We start from the raw sequence: 19,651 nt of genomic DNA on the forward strand, positions 1-19,651 counted from the left end.
CCCTCAACCCAATATGAGCAAATGCTGGGTAACTTTCGGTGCTGGACCCCGGACTCATTTCACAGGCATTATCACCATCTCATTCAGACGCTAAATAACTTAAGATGTTAATAAAGCGTCGTAAAAGAACGTACTAAAATAATACATTCTGGAATATAAAAGAATAATATTAACGAATTATTGAAAGTGTTATTGAAATGTTCTATAGTAGAAAAAAATGTTTCTTCTTGTACAAAAGCAGTAAAGGTAGGTAAATATTTTAATAAAAGACTTTTCTGTAGGTATGCCTATTTTCAATATAAACCAGGCAAATTGACTCTCTTTATAGATTAGAATCAAATTAAAATCATGATTTTAGTGACGTATTTATTTACTACATAGAACTGGTTCTGTGTGGGTTATTTTTTGTCTATTGCAATAAAATTTTCTTTGAATTTCATTTCTCACAAAAGTAATAATAACAATACATACATGAAGGATCGCATTGTATCCTTCACCTGACATAATTAGGAATATTAAATCCAGACGTTTAATATGAGCAGTTCATGCAGTTCATGTAGCATGAATGAACGATTCCAGATATGCATATAGAGTGTTAGTTGGAAGGCCAGAGGGAAAGACCACTGGGGCGGCCGAGACGTAGATGGGAGGATAATGTTAAAATGGATTTGAGGGAGGTGAGATATGATGGAAGAGACTGCAGTAATCTTGCTCAGGATAGGGACGGATGGCGGACTTATGTGAGGGCGGCAATGAAATTCCGGGTTCCTTAAAAGCCATAAGTAAGTAAGTAAGTACATGAAGGGTATTGAATATATTGCATTTCTACATTTTCAGTAGCTCGTTAATACTATTCTTGCATATTCTAGAATGTAACAGTAGTAGGCCTTAATATAAATATCTTACAAGTTTCCTCATTAATACTGGGTTGGCACCAGTTACTTATGTACAGAGGTACAAAAAACTTAAATGGTCAACATAATATTTGTTTAGTACATCATATAGTGATGATATTAAGGGTATATGTCGACATAAACCGTTAATACCGACTAAAGTTTAGAAAATAAGACAAGTCAAATTGATGACTTGTATTCCACCCAGACACAAGTCCCCAATACCAAATGAAAACTTAACTTTTTCTTTCTAATAGCTTTTCAGAAACTAAGAATCGTAAAAAGACGTGACTTAAGCCCCATTGATCATGCACCGAAGAATTATGAAAATTAAAAAAATATATATATATAAATTTTATTTCATATGCTAATCTTTAGGGCTGGTATTGATAGACATTTCGCAGCACGTGCTACGAGCGTACTAAGCTAGCCCCGACTATCCACTGGTTATTAGTACAGAATTCAAATCATATCCCATCGCTAACACTGGTTTATGAATACGAAAAACGCTGATAATCCACCGAAAACCCGGGCTAAAAATGTCTATGAATATGGCCCTAGATCTCCTGCCGCTCGGTTAAAAGTTCTTCTAGGAGCTCCAAATTTGTTGTGCAAAACTTTGGCACCACATTACAAATTTTTCAAACCCATAAAATTTTTAATTTCGGGGAAAAAAAAAAAATGTTTCGGCCTTTTTCGATACGTCTTAATGCACATTGCAGTGTGTCCGACATTTTTTTTTGTCACAGTTCTTTTTGTTTCCTCATCATGTGCATCCTATGATACTCTCGTAATGTTATTTTCATCGTTTTATTAATATTTATATAGCCTATACATTTCTTTCTAGATTTTGTACTTCATCTAACAGTTTTTGACCCCGCCGTTTATATTTTACATGTTTCTTTGTAATCTAGTGACATCTATTAACTTTCTGTGGCTAGTATCACAAATAAATTTCTATCCTTTCATTTATAAAAAACTGCATATATTTAAATTGTTTATCCTTTTGTCGCTACTCCACGTATCCTTCATTGCATTACATACGACGGATAAAAAACTTTTATCTCTGGCTTTCATGGTCGGTCCACGTTTCGCTAGGCATGTACAGCTGTCAAAAGAAAAAGTGGCCGCTCTCCTGAAACAAAGTTCCCTTCGGGTATCTTCGCTACAATTCGGAGACAGGCGATGTTACATGTTGTTGGACCACGTTGCCTGATATCTACAGTTATAATTGAAATATACTGTGTGTTATTCGATAGCATAATGGTAGCGTTCAGGCCTCTTATTCATGAGGTCCTGCGTTCGACTACAACCTCGTGCTTTTTATGTTCTTTTTTGTTCTGTTTTTGAGAGAGACAAACTAGACATAATGGCTCCTTTCTCTTTTAAGATTATTTTAGTAATTAACATCAGGTTCATTAATATATTATGCCATGACTTTATCATTATGATATTGTGGCTGCAAATGGAAAGAAAAAATATCTTTCGTGGCATAAACATAACAAATTTACTGGCGTCGGCCTTAAAACATTCAAACAATTAAGCGTTCGAGAAACAAAACAAAAAGCCACAATTCAATATTTAGTCTATCTTCCTCTTATCTCGATCATCTTGCAGTCGAGTGGGCATGGAATTGACTAGTCTTTGCAAATAGCGACTGTTCTTAGACACGATATTCCAGGCATTCTGAACATACATACATAAATGTTCTGTCCATGGCAGGTCTTTCATTGCAAACCCAGCAATCTCCAATCTTTCCTATTCTCTGCCTTCCTCTTAGTCTCCGCATATGATCCACATATCCTAATGTCATCTATTATTCTTTTCAACCAGAGACCCAACCAATTCCTTTTTCTCTTTCTAATCAGTTTCAGCATCATTCTTTCTTCACTCACTTTCTCAAACACAATTTTATTTCTTATTCTGTCTGTCCACTTCACACGCACCGTTCTTCTCCACATCCACATTTCAAATGCTTCAATTCGTTTCTCTTCATTTCGTCGTAATGTCCATGTTCTTTCCCCATACAATGCCACATTCCACACAAAGCACTTCACTAGTCTCTTCCTTAGTTCTTTTTCCAGAGGTCCGCAGAAGATCCTTCTTCTTCTTCTATTAAAAGCTTCCTTTGTTCATGTTTGCAGTTTTTCTTGGGAAGGATAGGCCTAAATGCGGTAACATCCCGTTGCTTTCCGCACACCACTATCTCTTTCGCATCTTATTAAATTCGAGGTGGACCAAGCGTGGAAATGAGGAGAGTGGATTTGACTAATTGGGCCCTCCGGACTTCACCGAAAGTCACGGCAAGGGTTAAATATTAATTCTATCATGATGTTTGACCCGATCAGAGACCAGGAAATCTCAATTAGCCTTTGTCCCCCGCATCCTGAACTAGCTCCTACGAATCATCAGAAAATCTTAGAGTGTGATTGGGCCAATTTTTCCGAAAATGTTTCCACACTTTTGCCCTCGTAGCTCAGCGGACGAACGTCGGAATTTAGATGTCAACGTCTCAGGTTCAATTCCTCGTTACTCCTTTTCATTTTATTGTGGTTCAAGATAGTATAATGTAATAATATAAAAAGAAAAACTAATACCAGTATTATGCAACTGGATTTTTCCAAACCTAATTTAAATTTATGTTATTTATATCGCTAAAGAACGATTACAATGTAAATAACTTGAATATTATTTATACAGTAGCACTAAAGAACGATAACATAATATAAATGATAAATATCGGTTTGTTTAATTAATATATTGCGAAAGAACAATAGCAATATAAATAACTTGAATATTGTTTTATAATGCTAATGAAGGAAAACAGAATATAAATGATAACTTGAATATTATTTAAATCGCTAAAGAACGATAATATAAAAAACGTGAATATTATTCATATCGGAATTTCAGATTTATTACAGATGTATTTAAGAAATTGTAGAAGAATAGTAATTAGTAACAGTGTCCTATTTATTCTTCTTGGAGCCAAATTTGTAACTTTTAAAAGTGTGGTTACTATGTTGAAGTGTATGTGTTGTAACGGATGCTTGGTTTGTTATGTTTGTGAGTCAGTTATGGGATGCTTGATGTCGTCGCAATGTCGTAATTATAGTTTGATTGTGTTTGTGTGACTATTGTGTATTAATTTATGATGTATGGCACGGAAAGCTGCATATTTGTGTTATAGAAGTGTTACGTGTGTGTGTTGTTAATGTTTTTGTATGTTTCAAATTGATAACTGGTATTTGTTTTGCAATCGCAATGCCTAATTTACGAATTGTTTATGTTTAGTTTACATCGCGTAAGCTAATTTAATTTTCTTTTCCACTTCTCTTTATGCTCATCTTTTTTGTGTATAAAACTATAGCCCTAACATATATATGTAAAATAGGGCTAACCCCCATTGGAGATACAATAATAATAATTATTATTCATATCGTTATAAAACGATAACAGAATACAAATGATGACCTGAATTTTATTCATATCTCTAAAGAACGATAACAAAATATAAGTTACGTGATATCCATAAAGAACGATAACTGGATATAAATGATAATTTGAATATAATTTACATCGCTAAAGAAGGATTAAAAAATAAAATGAAAACTTGAAGAAGGCCCGAACCCACGACCTTTGAATCATTAAACAAGCACTCTACTGCTGGTCTACGAGGCGCAGAGATGGAAAAATTTCATAGTTCCGGAACTCCTTGTACAAGCACATGCATCGTGTAACATCGCTGCGACCCGAAGTGGACTTTGAAAATATTCGCTGTTCACGAGTGCGGCCACTTTTTTTTTGACAACTGTAAACTTAGCGGCAAAAAGAATGGCCCGGCCGAAAATTTCTAAGTTCCAGAGATATAACATTGCGCATGCTCGTCTCGTCAAAGCCTTAGTTCACTAGGTAACACATAATTAAACCATTTAAATTTGCTGTATTTTGTTTAGGAGTCTAAAATATGTAATAAAATCGAATGGCGGGTTGATTCTAGATGCATCAGGGCCCTTGAAGAGTGAAATAATAATAAAATTGATAAATACAAAATCAACCGGAGCGAATATGAACAGGAAAATCACGTATTATGCCGAACCGACATTAACAGTCACAGTAGCGTAAGTCGTTACGGCATTGGTCTATTGAACAAGTTGGTAGTAGTAGCTCAAAGTTCGGATCTCCCCCAATTTTCTTTTTTTTATTACAAATTTGCCATCATGTGTCTCGCAAAGCTATAATTATGTGGCGATATCTCTTAGAATATGCCCAAACTCTAATAAATAATAAACCTCCCTCTCTCTTTCAAGCAATACTGCTATCTGTTAATACAACGTTCTGTCTCGTCATTAAACTTGAAGATGGCACAGAAACAATAACTCATTGCCCTAGTTCGCATAGGTTATTCTGCGTATGCTACTCTCCGACAGGACTTCGATTGGAGAAATGTCATTTTCTCCGAAGGGATAATTGTCTCCAATAGCAACGATAGTACTGCCCAAGTTTATTGTATGAATGGCCACCGATACGATGAACGCTTCGTGAGACAAATTAACAAGTCGGATTGCGTTAGAGTCGCGTGTTGGGGGTGGATGTCATACGATGGTGTAGGACTTCTGGAACGCATCCATGGGCGGTTTACGGCAGAAGTCTACGAACACATTTTGACAAATGTAATGATCCCTTCCGCCCGAAAACGATATCCAGAAGGAACACTTTTCTTCCAGCAGGATAATCATCCGATACACACCGCCAACCGGATTCAAAGATGGTTTACGAGGAGGCGTGATGTCGACCCAGTCGACTGGCCTCCAAATTCACCAGATATGAAACCGTTTCAAAATTTGTGGGCTGCAGTCAAAAGGATCCTGCAGAACAACCACCCGTTCGGACACCTGAGGAATTGTGGGACAGAGTTCTAGATGCGTGGGAGAAGATGGCCAAGAATTTAGACCTGTTCCATAATCTTGTAGACTCCATGCCGCGCAGAATGAGGGCAGATGTTGACGCAGGTGGTTTGTGGATGAGATAATAGTCCCCACCACAGCCTTGTTTTGTTAATATATTAACAAATTGTTTGTTTTTGTTAATTTAATTATTTATTTGTGTTTGATATGCGTCCGGTTTTTTAGGATGTGAAACAAGTATTTTTGTTTATACATGCCAGGTCTACCTATTAATAGCCCACAGGTGATGGGCAATAATATTTTTACAAGGCAGGCATAACGAAATTTGTTAACAAATGTCATTTCACATTTGAAGTAATAAATTAAGTAAAAGTTAAAATAAAAAATGATAATTTTACCGTACCGGGAGGCGAACTTACAACCTCTAGTACGAATATCAGACTTCTTACCACTGGGCCACACACTGCTCGTAAGGTTTACTACATTATAGACGGATGACTTTCAATGAAGAGACACCACAGCAATACCTTGCAGTGGGTTACGTTTACACGAGTGAACCGCGCGATAGAACTTAGCATTTCTATCGACCAAGAGTCGGCCCATTCTTTTTGCCGCTAAGTGTACGTAAGACGTATATAGGCCTAGTGACAATATGAAAACGCATCTGCAGTGCAGGTTATAGGCTATCAGTTTGTCCTAATAATAAATAAGAAATATATATATATATATATATATATATATATATATATATATATTTTCATCTAAGGCAGTTTGACTGTTCGGTGAAAAGTTTCGGTATAGGTTCCGCTATGCTGCATCGTTGCTTCCGATCGGTGTGCATGTAAGGGCAGGTGCTGTCTCAATTAAGTCTATGGCAATAGTGAACAAACCGGAAAAAATACTTTTTATAGGCCTATAGTTCTTGTATTAGTATTTAAATATTGAGCGTAAAATTAAAAATTTTAGGTTTTCTTCTGCACCAGGAGTAATTATTTATGATTCATGTGTGCTAAAAGTGTCGGTCCATGTAGTTCAAGAACATTTTTTACGAAAGATTCCCTGTCGTTAAGTTTCCAATCTGCACAACGAACTATGACCTGGATAGCGTTAGAGATTAAAAACCGACAACGGCATACAGACTAATGAAAACTATTGCATTGCATATTTTCTGGAAGAATATCATAAAAGTCACTTCTTCGTCCTTCTCGTGCAAAGTGTAACGCAGTCATGTCAATTGATACCCATAGGCGCAAGCGCGCGCTTTAGAGTTCAGGAGAGCCTGAGCGCTTTACAACGGAAAGGAAAGAGATAGACGAAAGAGGTAGTATATGCCGATTGATTGAGCTATATACAGGGATGGCCAGCACTGATTCAATAGATAAAGGGAACTGTACCCATGTTAACTTTTAGATTTGACTGAGGAGTATATGTGCATTATAGGAATGTAAGTTCAAATTTTAATGCTCATTTTTTCATAAGTTTGTTTTTTTTATTGCAAAGGAATATTTTCTCTACTTTTTTTATAGAAAAGTGAAATTTACAGATATAGGCCTATTTATTTAGTAGCCTTACAGGTACTGAAACAATGTTTTCGTAAATCTAGTATACCGTAAATACGTATTACTGAAGTTAGTGTATTACGAATTTTGAAAATATTCGCATGGAAAATGTTTGTAAGGAAATGAATTAACAAAGCAACTGCTGTTACATCATAAGCAAAATATATGTACTCATGTGTTGTAAAAATGGCACCTCTATAGCTTCATCAGGTCTCGAGAAAATAATTTAATATTCTGATAGAAAGTTCCTCACCAATATCACCTTAAGAGCATAATGCGATAAGAGATTTGTTATGGAATATTAGTTACACTTCAAACATATATAGTACCTAGGTAACTTTGCTTTGTACTATAATAATATTTTGATTAGTTCATTGATTACTTTTATAAGGATAAAGATACCATCAATATCAATTCCAACTTATCATGTCATACTCATTCTCTTTTTTTTGGGGGGGGGGATATCACTTTCTTTATGAATGATGTGTTTCAGCCACTTAGTACAGTATAGTTATACTACTATGGAATTTATGTGAATATTTCTTCTTGACTCTTTATTATGTTTTTAACGTTTAAAACACAACTGCAATATTAAGAAATTGGTATTAGTACTTTTGTTTTACAAACAATATGGATAATATCAAACAGAAAGAAGCCATATAAAAATAACTACATAAAATTTCACGTTCCGTTTGAAGTTTGTGCACCACTGTTTTCTTAATCCAACAGGCTGCTTATTCATATACACAACCCTTCCTCCTTCCATACCTAGCGCTGGATGCCCGCGCACGACGTCAAAGTCAGAAAAATGCGCTTGCTTTGACATCACTGATGTAACGTCTAATATTCCTGGGAAAAAAGTTCCAAGGTTATTGAAGTTGAACTACTAGAAAAGTGCGGTTGTGTAAAACTGAGGTCTATACGCAGATTTTTGTGAATGAATTTTAAAGAAATTGAGTGAGGGAAAATTTGGTTTTTCACGTTTTTTGATTTTATTTTAGCGAGCATATTAAGTCCCAATAGGACAGATAGGTATTGGAGACCCGAAAACTGATATTCTTCATCAAGTCCACTCTCTGAAGTGAATGTTGGAGTATGGAGCACTTAGAGTGAGGACTTTCGATGCTGTGATGGATGACCCACGCTCGTGGGTTAAGAGAGAGGAATGCAGCTGAACGCGAGGTAAAAGTTACCACTTTTATTGACACATTCCGGCAGTCGTAACTCTGCAACCGGAAGAGCTAAAAGCGTATTTGAATACTCAAACTATTTGTCGTGGAATGGTATACAAAATAAAGTGAAAAAAAAATAGTGAAGTGGCAATTGTAGCACAGTGAAATTTTAGGAAAAGTAAACAACTTGAATTTCATTTCAAAATGTCGAATCATTTACCAAGGAAACATTGAAAATCATGTAAGATTCTGCTACGGGATAAAAAAAAACGCAAAACGCCGAATAAAATAAGTGGCCACTCAGAGAGGCAGAGCCAACACGCAGATGGAGGGAGAGCTGCAAAGTGGCCGATTGATTCCTAAAGGAGACCGATTGATTACTAAATAAATGGAAACAATTATGATTTAGCAAACACTCGAGACAAATGACAGCCATGTATATGTGCAGAGCCGTGTCGATAGAATCTGTGTTTACACAGATCTTAATCCGAACTGAATTCTCGTTTACATGGGCGAATTCAATGTAATAAATTACTTACTTGAATAACTTACGTGAAAATCGCATGTAAAATACGTAGTAAATTGTTTTTTATTTCAAATCACCCGTGTCACTATACGCAGTGTACGTTGCTGACATACTTTCGGTACAGACTCTCGATGTTTATTTTTACCTTCGAAGCATTCCCACAATGCTCTGCTATAGCAGAAGGTCGTATCTGCAAAAATTGTGTTTTTGAGTTGAGGTGAATGTGCTTGAAAGAAACGTTTTCATTCATATTACCAGGCCAGAAAGTTGTAACTGAAATTTAACCTATATTTAACGTATCAACAAAAACTGCTGTAGTCCACACCTGTGGAGTAACGGTCAGCGTGTCTGGCTGCGAAACCAGGTGGCCCAGGTTCGAATGCCGGTGGGGACAAGTTACCTGGTTAAGGTTTTTCCCGGGTTTTCCCTCAACCCAATACGAGCAAATGCTAGGTAACTTTCGGTGCTGGACCCCGGACTCATTTCACCGGCATTATCACCTTCATATCATTCAGACGCTAAATAACCTAGATGTTGATACAGCGTCGTAAAATAACCCAAAAATAATAACAAAATAAAACTGCTGTATACTAGACGAACACACACACCTTTTAATAATTCAAAGACACAATTTTTGCAGATAATATGACCTTTTGCTTTAGCAGGTCTATACATCATGCGAAGAATAACCAAAGTGGTATTACGCTTTTCGTTCCATTTTTATTTACGACTTGAAAATCCCTTCCACTCTATACGTAAATAAACTGTTGAAAGGCTAGGGTCGGTTTTTTATTCAGCAGTTTCGGCTGTCATCATCCCATAATTTCGCATAACATTCCATATCAATGTTGGAAACTTTATCTCATGGTAACAACCCCTTGCGATTTATAAACTAAGGTGTTAAGAAGTAGATCTGTAGTTCGTTGGAACGCTTAAGTACTCAGATGTGGCACAGTGGTTAATAAGTACGCCGGCGATGATATGGAGTGTAGACTATAACCAATGAAATGGACTGCGGTATTACTGCTATTGCTAGTGTCCAAATTTCACGAGAGGATCCCTGCGAGGGGAGTACAGTCCTTGCGGGGTAAGAGGAGAGAGTAAGCCAGTAACTCAGGGTCCTTGAAGGAGCAGGTGGATGGGAGTGATGTCATTGGCCGGCTGGGACAAGCAAGACTCAGTCAATAGCCAGCCGGATCCGTGTCGGGTATTGGTTATAAGAGTGGAGGAATAATTCGCATTCCTTGGTCGGATCTTCTCGTGAAATGCGGACTGTAGTTTGTGTGTGTATCCAATGCCTACCCACTTCACTTATGTGATTCGGATTCCGCATCTTGTGGATAGATGGCAGTACTGTGACTCGTTTCTCAAGTTGCACAACACTTAGGCGGGCCACGCTGTGCATGATGTGTATCTGCGGAGAGTTACGTCATGTACTGGGGTGAGTGTATGTGTAAGGCTATTGCTATTATTAATAAATAAATTTTCAGTTAATGGAGATTCATTGTTATCTATAGTCTTGCGGTTATCATGTTGACTTTTAATCCGAGATTAGTTGATTCAAGCTTCTGCCGAGAGAGATGGATCTTAAAGGACTGTGAAGTCTTTAGCTTGCCTTTATTTGGGAGTAAGTTAAAGCTGGGAAGAACTGTCGTAGATTTACGGCACGTAAAAGAAGTACAGGGTGATTAAAGAGAGAATACTAAATATTTAGGGGGATGATAATGTGGACTATTATTAATAAAAACTTCTTATAAGCCCCTACCCATGTGTCAGATTTTCAATGGGTATAGAGATACAGCTGATTGAATGTTGCGCATAATAAATAGTACAAATAGTATGAAGGCAGGACAAATGATTAAGTACTATTGACTATGTATAAAGGTAAATACTTGTCGCCCTTATGAGATAGTCCAGGGGGAGCACTTTTCATAATGAGTATAGAGAAACAGCGGTTAGTACATAGCTCAATTGGCTTGAAGAATGGGCACATTCTACCAACATAATGGAGCCCGTGTACATTTTGGCCGTCAGGTCACACATCATCATAAATTTCACATTCCTCGAACGATGGATCGGGCGGTGGTCACGTGTGTTGGCTAGCAAGTTCCCCAGATCTTACTCCTGTCGATTTTTTCTGTCAGGTTGGATGAAAAGCGAAATTTAAAAAAAAAAAAAAAACAAAAAAACAAAGTAAAGACAAGGGACGAATTGGTCACTTGCCTTATGAATATTGCTCTCCTCATGAAAGAACAAGACGACCTCAGAAGAGTAACATTTACTGTTCTCAATAGAGCGGAAAGTGCATTCAAGGATTGAAATGTATTAACAACATGTAAACAAGCAATAAATGTAATCATTAACTTATATGTCTTTTCTCATCACTTCTAATGCTTGTTATGCGCAAGAATAAAAAAACTGTCTCCACACCCACACACCCAATAAAAATTGTACATATGTTTTTATGAACATTTTACTCAGAATATTGCAAACTATCACCCCTTAAATATTTACTATTCCCCTTGAACCACCCGGTATATCACTGACAGAGGGTTCCAGGCAAAATGCATAGGCCATTTCTGGTCCACGTTAGATTTCGACGCTGAATAAAGCTTTTTCAAATGAAATATAACTGCTGTTATTATTAATACTTCTACTACTACTACTACTACTACTACTACTACTACTACTACTACTACTACTACTACTACTACTACTACTACTACTACTACTACTGCTGCTGCTGCTGCTACTTACCCTTTGACGTAAATTCATAATTCGATTTTTTATTGTAATACAATAGATCTCGAGAAAAGCCGAATGTTTAGAAAATCCAACAGAGAATTTTACATTAAAAACAAACTTCCACGTAGATTCGATCCAAATGTAAGCTATGACCCCTGCGGTGGCTGACAAGCAAACATTCTGATTGGGGCAGATTAATTTAATTTGTTTGTTTTGTCATGTCAATAATGTCAAAAGAAGTGCTTATACAAATTTTGACCACTCGACCGCAATTACGTGGCCGTCCGGAAAGTGACTTTCCCTGGAGCCGTTTACAGAAAAGAGAACCATAATTGCGTGGAAAGATTTATTGAAACATACAGCAATTTTTGCGCTGTGTGTGAACACATCATTCATTAGAATTAAGACTTTTGTATCCTTGTGTAGTAGAAGTCAGCCGCCTGGAATCGAAACCAGCGTTTGACAGCCGTCTGCACCTCTCTGTTGATGCCATGATATGACAAACGTCTCAATTCCGGTGGGAAATATGTTGAAAAATAACTCCACAATTACTGTGTCTGTTCCAATAAATGTTTCCAATGAAATTGTGTTTTCTTTCTGTTAACGGCACCTGGCGAACTTATTTTTCTACGGCCCTTGTAATTGCGGTTGAGTGACCAAAATTTGTATAAGCATTGCTTTTGATATTATTAACATGGTGAAAGAAAAAAATGTAACTCTTTTATATGCCCCCTCAAAATGTTTACTTGCGAGTGATCAGACCTCCGGCCTGTCACGCAGGCAGGGCCGTCTGCGTGACAGGTTCGAGTCCCGGTCTGGTCTAGGATTTTTCAGTGAAAAATCCATAGTTACACTTGTGGCGGACAAGGTCGCTCTTGGGGTTTTTCTCAGGGTTATCACGTTTCTCCCCATATTAGGCATCTACGTTATTCCGTCACCATTTCTCCATTTCGTATCATTCCATAGCATTCCCAGAACGCCTGCTGGCGACGCACGGAGAGGGCTGGCCTAGGGACGAAGGGGGTTCCCTGCTCGAAACCTGGGTACGCAGCAAACCTTAGTGTAGTCAGCCGGTGTGGGTTTAGGAATGCGCCTAGCTTGAGGGTTAACAGGTCGCAGTGCTGAGCCATAGTGGTCCCTTCCCGTAAGTTACATTTCATTCCATTCCAAGGTTATGAGGTGCATATACCACTGTATCAAACTCAGGTCAGGAAATTTCGCTCTCTGACTAAAAGTCCAGCATGACTGCAGTCGCTGGTTTAAAAATGAATTCAAGGAAAGGCCATACATGATTGACGCCCAATTTCCTGATTTATTTAGAAATTTTAATGCGGGAAAGGAAAATCTATTTGATGTAAAATAAAAGTCATTCATTCATATGCGACCAGAACTTAAATCCGCTAGATAAGTCGTCTCGCCATGTGGAAAGTTAAATTAAGAATATCAAGTAACAGTAACGTTATGTTTTACACAGCTTTAATTTTGGTGGGCTATGTTGATAATGAACAACACAGAAAGTGGATGAAATATTTTATTAATATGACTACAAATTAATAATAGCTTGCATATCGATACGATAGGTTATTACTCATTGATTTTTTTTAGATTCGTGTTACGTGAAGTGAATTGAAAAGTTTTAAGGCTGGAGTTTCTACTGCTTACTATTTTGGGATTGTGTGTGTTGGGTGGTTGAAAGAGAAGGATGTTTTGTTCTTGAATGACCCTAAAAAGTTCATCATACTACCTTTGTTCAGTGGAGCGTCGCAGCCCGCTCGGTAAGGACGAATTAAGTGCTGTTTGTGAAGAAATTAAAAATATGAAGCAACGTGCTGGAATAAAATTTTGCTTTAAAGCTGAAATTTTGGCTTGAGATGTATGAATTTTTAAAGAGAGAATTCAGAGTTCGAATCATACCCAAAAATCAGTGGAAGATGATCCTCGGTCCGGTCACCCCTCCACTTCAGTAACGGACAAGGACGTTAAGTGTTCGTAATTCAATGCGCTTTGAGCTTTGACTTAATTACAGACACAGCCATTAAGCTAAATTTCAAATTTTATGCAGTTCAGGCAATTTTATCGGAGAAACTGGAGATGCAACATGTCTTTCAAATTCATTTTAAAATGGTTAACAAACGATTAGAAGCAACAATGTTCTGAAATTACCCAAGAACAAATGAAACAGGCCGAAAACGTAGTGGTCCTTATCATTGTCCATACAGTTGTCCTCGTTGTCTTTGTCATGACCCTTATCGTGGTCTTTGTTTTGGCGTTTATTGTGGTTTTTGTCTATGTCATGTTCCTTATCGTGATTCTTGTTGTCTTTGTCATGTTCCTTATTTTGATTCTTGTTGTCTTTATCCAGGTCCTTATCATGGTCCCTTTTGTCTTGTTTGTGACCCTTATCGTCATCTTCGTGCTTCTCGTGATCCTTACCGCGGTACTTATCGTGATCCAATTCCCTATTCCTTATTATGATCCTTGTCGCTTCTTTCTCTGATAGTTCTTGTAGTGGTTCTTACAATGGCCTTTGTCTTTGTCATGGTCATTATCGTGGTCCTTGTTTTTCTCATGGTCCATTTGTAGTCCTGGTCCTTTTCGTGATCCTTGTCGTGGTCATTGTCGTGGTCATTTTTGTGTTCCTTACCGTGACCCTTATCGAGGTGTTTGTCGTAGCCCATTTAGTTATCCTTATCGTGGTCCTTGTCATTGTCTCTATCTTATTCTTGTCGTGATCCTTATCATGGTCCTTGTTGTCTTTCTCGTGGTGCTTATTATGGTGCTTTCGTGAACCTTGTCGTGATCGTCATCCTAGTCCATGACGTGGTCTTTATAGTGATCCTTGTCTGGTGCTTATGGTGGCCCATATCTTAGTCCTCGTCGTGGTTCTTACCTTGATTCTTCTAGTCCATGTTGTGAACTTTATCGTGGTCCTTGTTGTCCATATCGCGATCCTTAATGTGATCCTTATTGTGGTGCTTGTGGTCCATGTCGTGATTCTTATCGTGGTCCTTGCCATTGTCCTCGTCTTCGTCTTTGTTCTTGCCGTGGGCTTCATGATAGTCGTTGTTTTTATCGTGGTCTTTATCGTAGTTCTTGTTGTGGTCCTCATCTTAGTTCTCGTCGTTGTCTCCTTTTCATGCTCCTTGTTATCTTTCTCGTGATCCTCGTTTTTGTCATTGCCCTACATTTGTCATTTCATAACATTGTCACTTTTTGCCAAACGGTTCCTACCATACTTTCATAAAAAATAAAAGTTCATGGAAGTAATCAGGGACCTATACGAGAAATGGTCATGTAACTGATAAAATTTGGACTGGTGTGAACTTTGGATTAGGGTGAAAATACGCATGCATGGTCAGACGTCTTCTTGCATTGTTACGCCGATAACGTGTGAACTGCGCTGTAGAACTTGTAGAACTTACAGTACACATACATCAGCAAGAGCCGTCTCGTTCTTTTTGGGGGGCGCTGTACATTCTTTACTATTTTGTACTTACGTAAAAAGCAAAGAAATCAACAGATACTGTGAAAGTTAAATAAGTTTCATGGTATTACATTTAGATTTAAAGAGGTTATAGCATAATAAAGACTGTTAAAAACCAAACAATTTGCGTAATTAATTCATTGAATAGGTACTTTACGTTTTTATCTACAGTAATTTCATCGAAAAGTATCTGAGGAGACTTTTTATTTACATTTCCCTCTCGCAGGTCTTGCGGAGTGGATGAACTGGCGCACAGTTTTGTGCCAGCTTGAGCGTTTATTTTTATGATCATTCCGACGTGATATTTTTTAACACAACAGGAAATGGACACCGTTTATCCACCATTCAAAGACGAGAGTACCTTTCAGAATTTAGCTTTCAGTGTAGCATGATTTCATGATACGTGAAGTGCTGAAGTTTCATTCAGATGATTGTCAAAATTCTACAGGTGGCTTAGTGACTTTCCTGAACCCGAAGCTGATAGATGGGCCATCCTGCGTCAGCTCCTGATAGAGCCAGGTTACACCCGAAAAAGAGTAATCTGAACTCCAGAAGGTCGGAGCCCCAAACCCTTCGTGTACCAACATCGGAAAACCCGTAGCTCCCTCAAGATTTCACCGCTGCATATTATTTTTTATCGCAGGTGGGAGTTGAAATTTTGGGGAGGTGAAGAGTGTTTGTGGAATGATAGATGGAAACGGGAGTACGAGTAAGAGACTCTGCAATGTCTGTTTTTTCCCCCACATATTTCATCATGACTTTGCCGATGATCGAACCCCGCCTGCGTGAAGACTACCTCGCTAGCGTTGAGTCATAGAAGCTTTTCTTTTTGTTTGCAGTGCATAACGCAGCATAACATTGTTGTGTAATATGAATGCCTAACCTAAGGAACAGAGAACAGGATATCTGAAGCAAATAAAATCCCGTACTTTTTTATACCATGAATTTCGACTATTCCTACTCTGTTTAGTTACAATACATCAGAAAGATATAATTATTGGAGCTAAAAATACCTCTTTACTGATTCTATTGCATGGTGGAAGACGTATTGTAGGCCTATTTCTATGCTGGCTAGCAAAATCAGACTTAGTCGTAAGGCTATGATAACATATTTTGATTATGGAATTGCAAAATGTTGGAAAACTGAAAAATCCAGGAGGTCTACTACTTTTAGCTATCAGAAACTTCACATTAATACCACAGTCTAGTATATACAGTCATGAAGCTTGAGTTATGAGGGTGCTAGGAACAATAGACTGTGCCTGTACTATTTAGCATTATCTGTAATGAGGCTATATTAGCGATCCTAGTGGTTAGCAACTATCTATGGATGCATATTTGCTACGTATTGAGCTTCTTAACTGTATATACTAGACTACGTTAATACTTCAGCTCGTGATCCGATACTCTGTGAGCTGTAACTATGAAGCGTAATATCAATCTGACATGCTATAACTCTGTACTGGGTAGCAAAATGAGACCTTTTGCCGTAAGATGGTGATAACACATGATTGTGCAGATGCGAAATAATGGAAAACTGAAAATTCCAGAAAAAATTCCATTTCAACTACCACAAAATTCATATTAGACTCAATAGTACTTTAACTAGTGATCGCAGTTTTGAAATATGATAAGCAATACACTGTTACTGTGAAACGCGATGTGAATTTACCAATTTGAAATAATTTACGTGAGCATTATCGTTCCTCTTAATTATCAGTCGTTATTTTTATTTTCTTTAAATCCAGATTATTTTCTGTCTTAAACACCAACCCGCTTGAAACTCATCATCTACCAAAAGTCTATTGGAACCAATGGAATTCACAGTTAATGTGTCCCCATATACATTACATGTCAAACATTCAGGAATATTGTAAGATAAAACTTTGTTATGTAATACTGAAGTATTCATACATGTCTCGAAGAATATAAGATACAGAATTCTTCGAAAGGGAATAAAAATTTGAATGACTAATGGACGCATGGAGTGCCAAGGCACATATTTCTTTTGTGAATATTGTACTATACAGACCTATACATTCTAATTGTTTAAATTTCTATATCTCTTCACTACAGAAAGAACAAGAAAAGATGATGTTTAATTTAAATATCATCACTCATTACATTTCATTTATTAAAAAACGAAGTCACGTTCGTGGGTACTGAGAGTCATATCTAGATCACGGTCTGTAGCGATCGTACTGGATGATGTCCAACAATTTCAACGTCGAATATGAATAGAGTATATATACCTGTATCTTGGTACAGAGGAAATACATGACAATGTCAACACAGTTCACACTCTGTGAGTGGTCTGATAAGGACTATCGCACTTTTTTCGTGAAATAATTCACAGGCGCGTTCTGTATAAATACAGCAGTTGTGACAGTTAACTTTCTGAAAGAAACAGGTTGCACTATTCATTGCGATATCTGGAACATGTCTACTTTCTGTCAAATACTCGCCTACTATTTGGATCCGAGCTAATTAACACATTCTAATTGCATACACTTTGCCTCACATAAACATTTCCTACAGTAATTCGGCACGTTAGTGTTTGTTTATACACATATAAATACACGTATGTATAGTTGTGTAAAACTCTTTAACACTCATAAATTGTAATCCGTCTTTAATTTATTTATATACGGAAATGATTATATATACTCTGCGACACTTCAATTCCATACATTGGAAAATTCCTTTGATGGAATCTTAAAAGAAACCAGATTCTATCGCCTGGTGGTTCTCGGACCAATGCTCAATTTAAATTCCGAAAACAAGCACCAAAATAATACAATTCGGTTGATAGTAGGCTAAGAGAGAGTCTGGTTCTAATGTATTGATATAATTATCATTACAAAATAAAGCATCGATTGCTCTGTCAAAGATTTGGGGACTGCTGTGTTTTATTTCTCGGATGTATTGTTGGTGTTACTGAAAGATTGCTTCTAGCATTTCACTCACCGCTAGAGATCTTCCTCTCCGTGGGGAGGCTAGTGGCGCTGTGGAATGACACTGTTTTCGGCTTTCGACTCCCGGAACTGGGTCTCGAAGGCAAGGTCTCGGGTTTTGCATTCGGAGAAGACATTTTGTAGGTGATAGACGTTTTGCCGCCGAGATTAGGCCCAGGATCCTCCTCGATGTGGCGGTAACCGCCCCCGTTCGTACTGGAGAGCACACTGCCCCCGGCGCCTCTGAGAGTGGCGCCGAGTGCTGGAGGCGTCTCTGCCATCACACTCTCTGCTGCATGACAGTGCCCGCCACTCTACCGTCCGTCTCGCTGCTCCTACTCCAACTGAGACGGCGGGCACGTTCGCCCCTCTATAGCCCAGCCGTTCATCCCGGCGAACGACGGATCCATAAACCTTAACGTTGTGACGTCATGAGGATGAGCGCCTCGACGCGCCGCGTCGCCTCCATTCGCTACTCCTGTCACCTAGCGACGCGGGTGAATATTAACAGAAACAACGACCCGATCGATAAGAATGCTCCCTATTTTTTCGATTTTCGCAGTTTCACTGCTCCGTGATACTTTAGTAGAATTCTGTTATAAGGTTTTTCAAGCGGTAGCATAAAATATTTTTTTATAATGGGATTTCGTAAATCTGGCATTGATATTGTAGATTAATATATCAAAATTACTAGACTATAAACAAACGTACCTTTAAAAATTCTGCAGTTATTCATGCAAATCACTCACAGTAATTTTCGCTCGCCTAAAGGTGCGTACACACTTAGCGAACGAACAACGAACGAACGACAAACGATTGCATTCGTTGATTGAAATCGGTACGTGTGTACGTCGCAGCAAAGGCAAACCGATCGTTTGGTTTGCCTTCGGAAGTGATCCGTCGCATGTCGGTACATCAAAGGAAGTTGGTATTCGTTGTGGACGGGATTTGCCACTAGCTTGTAGTTCGTAGCAGAACGCAGCGCTTAGTTCAATTTCACTAACAGGATGTCGAAACTGGAGTGGACGGAAGACGCTGTTATAAATCTTATTAATGCATATAGGGAGCAGGAAACTTCATGGAATCCCAAGTATCCTACTTATCACAATAAAGTAAGAAAACATGATGTTTGGGAAGCTATTGGAAAGATGTTCAGCTGCAAGATAGGCGAGTCAAACACGTGCAAAATTTGAAAATTATTTTTGTTTATTTATTTTCAGTGGATACATGATTTTGTTTATTGTAGGGAGCAGAAGTCAAAAAGAAAATTGAAAATTGAATCCCTACTGACATCATTCCGGAGGGAAAGACAGAAGTCCACAAAAAGATCTGGAATGGGGAGTGATGAAGTGTACGAGTCAACTTGGTTCGCGTATAAACATATGTCGTTCCTTTTGGACAAATTCACGCC

The 19,651-nt window shown here is 38.0% G+C and overlaps 1 protein-coding gene across 2 annotated transcripts in view; it reads right to left on the bottom strand.

The window, feature by feature from the left end:
- The window catches only part of LOC138707893 (inactive phospholipase C-like protein 2), an 876,200-nt gene extending 857,592 nt beyond the window's left edge, over positions 1 to 18,608 (bottom strand). For both annotated transcript variants that reach the window (XM_069837934.1, XM_069837935.1), the window contains exon 1: positions 18,254 to 18,608. In XM_069837934.1, coding sequence (XP_069694035.1) covers positions 18,254 to 18,521 — 268 coding nt within the window. In that variant the 5' untranslated portion in view covers positions 18,522 to 18,608. The remainder of the gene's footprint in view (positions 1 to 18,253) is intronic.
- Between the last annotated feature and the right edge of the window lie 1,043 nt (positions 18,609 to 19,651).

The sequence above is a fragment of the Periplaneta americana genome, chromosome 10, assembly GCF_040183065.1.
Source record: "Periplaneta americana isolate PAMFEO1 chromosome 10, P.americana_PAMFEO1_priV1, whole genome shotgun sequence".
In the NCBI taxonomy this organism is placed as follows: Eukaryota; Metazoa; Arthropoda; class Insecta; order Blattodea; family Blattidae; genus Periplaneta; species Periplaneta americana.